This window comes from Agrilus planipennis, unplaced genomic scaffold, assembly GCF_000699045.2.
Source record: "Agrilus planipennis isolate EAB-ADULT unplaced genomic scaffold, Apla_2.0 scaffold354, whole genome shotgun sequence".
NCBI lineage: Eukaryota > Metazoa > Arthropoda > Insecta > Coleoptera > Buprestidae > Agrilus > Agrilus planipennis.
This window is the reverse complement of record NW_020439026.1, coordinates 157,852-163,566: the sequence shown is the minus strand read 5'-3', so window position 1 is coordinate 163,566 and position 5,715 is coordinate 157,852. Positions and strand designations below refer to the sequence as shown.

Here is a 5,715-nt window from a genome sequence, read left to right as displayed (position 1 = left end):
TAATATTTACCACAGTCTCCTCCTTCTATTTTTTATATTATTAATGGTAAATATACAAAGATAACACATTTTAGTTTGCACTTCTATAAATTACACGGTGTAAAGGATTCCTATTATCTCATCTGCGAGGCGGTACATTTCTTCGACAGTCTGAAAATGATGCATAAGGTTAGAATTCTTCTCATACATTATATGAACAATTATAACAATGAATGGGCTACTTCCTATTAAATTGTTATTTTAAAAATTTAACGAAATACGCTATTACTTACTATTCGCTTATTCGTTATACTGTATAAAAAATGAATATCACTTAATAGCTCAAACATTTAAATAAAACTCGGGCTTCTCTTTCCTAAGGTAAAGAACTAAAAATAATTGCTCCGGAATAAACTCAGCCAGGGATTTCTGGATTTAAACTTACAAACAAATGTATAAAAGCCCTAAATGTGTCATAAAACCTAAGTAAATCTGGGATCTTCCCGAGGGTTCCCAATTGAGTCTCTTTACTTCATAAAAAGGACTTCCACATAGAGGGGTTCAAATAAATGAGGTCCTGAAATATATGGGAACCGGACGAATACAGGAAAACCAAGTAACCAAGGCCAACAGTCAAACTTCTCAATTAGATTTTTAAAAGCTTCCAATAGTTAGTATACGGAATGTTCAACTTGTTCTTCCCAATTTATTATCCAGGAATTCTTACAAAAGATGTTTATAACTCCAAGAACTCACTCTTCACCTCATAAAAGTGTTAAAACTCATATCCTCTGAAGAACCACCCTAAACTAGAAAATCTAAAGGGCTTAATAAATGTAATTAATATAAAATGAACCAATCACTAAACATTCAGAAAAATACAGAAAACCACTGAAAAATCAAACACGAAACCTGTAACAGATACCGTATGGTCTCAACTATTCTGATAAGTTTAAGAATTAAAAGTCATCAACAATTTAATGACAAAATTACTATAATGAAAAGGAAAAAGGCAACTCAATAATACTCTAATTGTTTTTTGGCAATGAAAAACTGAAAACTTAATATGATAACGCAAGGAAAGGACACAACGTATCTAAACGCATAAATTAAATCTCCAAAATTAATTAATCATACGAAAATACAATTTTTAAATAATAAACAAAAAACCAATAAGAAAGTTAATTAGTTATAATCAATAGTGGTTACGCGAATACCGGATTAAAGCAGATTAATTGCCAATGACCAAAATGGAGACACACATACAACAATACAAAGTATGTCTAGGCAGGAGAAGATCACAATGAAGGCTACGCAGCAGAAGATCCATTCACTTCTTTTTTTTTTGTTTAGATTATTCTCGAGGAGGGGAAATCTTCAAAAGACACCTCCTGAGGGGAGGTAGTGTCGGATTTTTACTGGCTAAAAACCCCTCCTCGAGTGAGAAGATAAACCCTGAAAGTTGCTCATCCCCGGGAAGAAAATGGAAAGTTGGGATTGGGAAGAGGAGTGAGATGAGAAAAGGGTTGAGTGTGGGGGGGGGAGAAGGAAGTATTGGGGAGGGAAACCGTCGAACTAGGTGGTTCACCTCTGAAGTGATGGGTGGACACTCGCGCTAAAAAGCGAAGCTAGAAGTGATCCTTTCACATCGAGAGGCCTGACTATATATGCCCTAACAAGATGGATCAACACCCGTTTCGAGGTGAGAACAACCAATCGGGGTCAAGAAACATTGAATCGGGCCATATGGACATTCACAGGGCACACGATAAGAAAACATTATGTTAGCTACATCAGCCCTGAGAAAAACAATAAATGGGTCACAAGTAAATTAATACACGGAGCGGTATTTTCCGTAGAGAGAAAACATTACAAAATATAAATATAAATACAATAAATCAAATGTAACCGTAATCTGCAAGGATAATGGAAACTAGCTTCCTTAAGTTAATAAGCGGAAAACATAGAGTGAAAATAAATCAAATAAATTTATGTCATCTAATTATTTCCCTCATAATTTACACTGAACAAAAAATAGCAATAACTAAGGAGTAGAAGTGGGCGAACTACAAACACAGATGAAAGTATTATGCACTTTACTGAACTACGGAATAATAGAATTATAAAGTTAGGTACTGCAACTTTCTTCATTAAGCACGTTGAAATAGCAATGCTTTTAAAAGCACTTACTTAATAATAGTTAGTCTGTTTATTATTCAATAAAAGTGTATGGAGCTAACTACGAACGGCGGAATAAAATGATTCAGCGATTTATACACACGGACATTAGTACGAGTAAGTATAAAATTGACGGTTTAATCCACTTTTTTATCAATGATGTGAAAACGCAGCAAGTACTTCAATAGTTTCTTTTTACTTTCATCGTAATGAACTCGCTTAATATTTGGCAAAATAATTAACATTGCCTTTTTTCTTTACTAAGTGAAGTTTCTTTTTTATCATTTGGTAGTATATACACAGTTCACTTAATCTACAAATACCAAAAATATTTTGCCTGCTTTTGAAAATATACTTTAAAACAACGAATTGGGAAAATGCACTATCTTCAAATGCCTCGAATTATTCGCACCAATTTTTGTTCTTTACTTAATCAGTTAGTGACTTTTGGAATATAAAAAAAAAAACATTGGTTTATCAGAAAACACAGGCATAAGTGATAAATTCTGTAAACTTTCAAAAATTTTTAAACGTCATGAATCGAATAAATCAACAATTTGGTGAGTTTTCTCATCGTTTATAAATTAATGAACAAATTATTCTCTACTTTAGAAGATATTCCTGTAAAATGTTTATTGGTTCTTCAGGTACATATCTGTATTAATTTATACTGTCACGCAGTGGAGTTTTAAGGAAAATCAAAAACTATTCTAGACTTTAAAACATATTTCAAAAGTAGAGTGGGTGGATCGGCTTGCGAGTTTCGATGATTTAGGGAGCCGGACCATTGGTTCAAATGGGGGGGGAGGTTAAAGAGGAACCAGACTAAGAGAAGGCCCTGAAAGAGGGCAGCAGCTCTTTCAGTACTCAGGGTAGCAGAAATCACGAGAATCGGTATGGTACTCTGATGCACAATACTGCGATGTGTAATCGTTCGTGTCGAATAGCGTGAATAACTCTGTATAACTCATTCCAATTGACTACGTATTCTCTAATAAATTAATTTTTTTATTGCTCTCACTAAAACATCTTAGCATCTGTTATCTTTCAAGTTTTTGTCCCATTAAGAAATATAGTGCCTACCTTACACCGGCGTAAATGTTTGAGTTCATCGCTTTCATACTTCAAACGATCGTATTCTCCTTGTGGAAGAACCATATCATTATCAAAAGCATCGTTATCGGTTGATTCCAGAAAAGCAAATGGACACAAGCACAGTTCAGTGGTTGAATTAAGTGCGTGAGCCTTTTCCGTAGAATTTTCGAATGGTAAATCGGGAATTTCATCATAATACAGATTTTGCGGAATAAGAGCTGATGGTTTCTTTATCTAAAATAAAAATAAGTACAATTCAGCGTAGATACTCAATAAATTACACAACAAATAAAAATAGTGTTTTATTTAGAATAACAAACTTTTGTCTCATACTGCGTTTAATGAGCACCCTGTATATGCAAAAATATTTTGAAGATAAACATTTTAAAGCATCGGGCAACTTTTATTTATTTTTGTTAATATCATCCGGTAAGGAGATATCGTTCGATATACCACCAATTGGACACACTGTGTATGTTATGTAACTTGAGAGACATGTACTATTTGACAATTTGGTCAAAACGGTATCGCCAGATGTTATCAAAATTAGAATATTTATCAATACTAATGCATTATTTTTAATTCATTAATATTTTATCTTTTCTCGTATATCGGTGTAATGATTAGTATTAAGACCTTTTTTGATGAAGGTGCAGTGATTTCGCCACAAGAACTACTATAAATACTAACTAATAAAATGTCTTCTCGCATATAAGTAAAATAAAGGAAAAATGAAATTAACAGTTTCTAAAGGGCAACTAAATATTTAACATGGATATAATAAAATTCCTAACACCCATTTCATCGTTTAAAGTTAGACGTAACCTATTTTATTTATCTGATTCTTTAATAGGATAATCCCCATACAGATTAATAATTGGTTCAAATTTATTGAATAAGTAGTAATAATGTTCTTTTAACAATAATTAGCCAAATTTAGCATAGTTCTTAATAAGTAGTGTTCCCATAATTAATGCAATTATCATTTTGATTACATATTCTAGAAATTTGGTTTATGATTGTATATTTTTTAAGTGTAATAAAAGCCAAAAAGGGTTAAAAGATATTGACTTTTTAAAAACAAACGTCAATGTTTCATTCTAGGTCGTCGGGCTTTCTTAAAGTCAATAATGAAGCAAGACAGTTGGAATTTCCATTTTGGAAAGACACATAATAGTTACAGTAGTTCGTATTAGCCTTTCTCGGACTGTGTCCAATTGATGATGAAGATCTGGTGGGCTTTTCTGCCATGGTCGAATTCAGATTGTAGACGTTTCGCCATGCTTAACAGATGACATCTTCAATGGTTCACGATGCTGAATCGGGGACTAAATGATTGATGTGCGATCTTAGGCGTGCTTTTATACTACTCTCGCGGTCACGGTTGGCTGGTACTGCATTATCGTCATATTTCGTTCCGGTAGGTTGCACCCTCGTTTGTTTGTTTCTTAGCAGTGGTTTCCAGGCTCTGTTTATCGGTAATCTATCTTCCCTGTTAAGATTATACGGATATTGTGCAATTTCTAAGGCTTCTCTCCTAGCTAAATTGTAATAGCATGACGTGCGTATAACACTTGCGTATCTTCGAAGGAGATCCCGTGTCTTTCCTTCCAGGAGTGTTCTGCTAAAGCGAATTTGTCTGGTTGGTGTAACCGCAAATTTCTTTCGTGTTCCGAAAACACATTACCCATTCATCAGCCGATCATACATCGTGAAGCACTGAAGATGTCATCTATTAAGCATAGCGAAACGTCTGCAATCAGAATTTGACTACGGTAGAAAGACCTAAAAGCTCTTCATCATCAATTACATATAATAGTTAACAATCCCAATTAATTCACAGTTTTATAAATAGAAACCCTAATAAATATAACAGCTCATATTTACAATTACAGATAAGCAGTTGTAGAATTAAAATAATAAATACATACAAATAATTAAAAATCATGTGGTGACAACCGAACAATTCAATTTTTTTAACTGTTTAGCTCTACTTGTGAATGTCAGCTGTTTCTATTTAGTGTTTTTGTCTATATAACTGTGAATTATATTGGATTGTTAACTATTATGTACATACAGTCGTTTTGGATATTGCGATTAAAGTAGATTAGTTGTGAATAGAACCTTCGTATCTGCGTAGGTGTCGCAGATGGGTAGATTTAGACACTTCTTGCAATATCTAGTGAAGTATATGTCTTTATAGCAGACTGATTTATTTAATCATTTATATATGGCAATAGTTCATTCGGCAGATTACATAAATGTCAGTAGGTGTCTCTAACCTAGATCATTCACACTGTATAGTGTTTATCTATGCTTGCATAAAATTATTACATGCGGATTTTACATTAAAAATATTATCTGTGGAGAGCGTTCCCAGTGTTGAACGATGTTCTAATGTTCGTGGGTTTAACAAAATTAACTTCTAAGACTGATAACGACAAAACTATTTATTTACACTAC

At 33.3% G+C, this 5,715-nt stretch overlaps 1 protein-coding gene across 1 annotated transcript in view; it reads right to left on the bottom strand.

Annotated features, from left to right (window-relative positions):
- Window positions 1–24: 24 nt before the first annotated feature.
- The window catches only part of LOC108742416, a 44,163-nt gene continuing 38,472 nt past the window's right edge, over window positions 25–5,715 (bottom strand). Inside the window, exons 9-10 of the mRNA XM_025976424.1 lie at window positions 3,241–3,486; window positions 25–150 (exon numbers count right to left, since the gene is read on the bottom strand). Coding sequence (XP_025832209.1) covers window positions 91–150; window positions 3,241–3,486 — 306 coding nt within the window. The 3' untranslated portion in view covers window positions 25–90. The remainder of the gene's footprint in view (window positions 151–3,240; window positions 3,487–5,715) is intronic.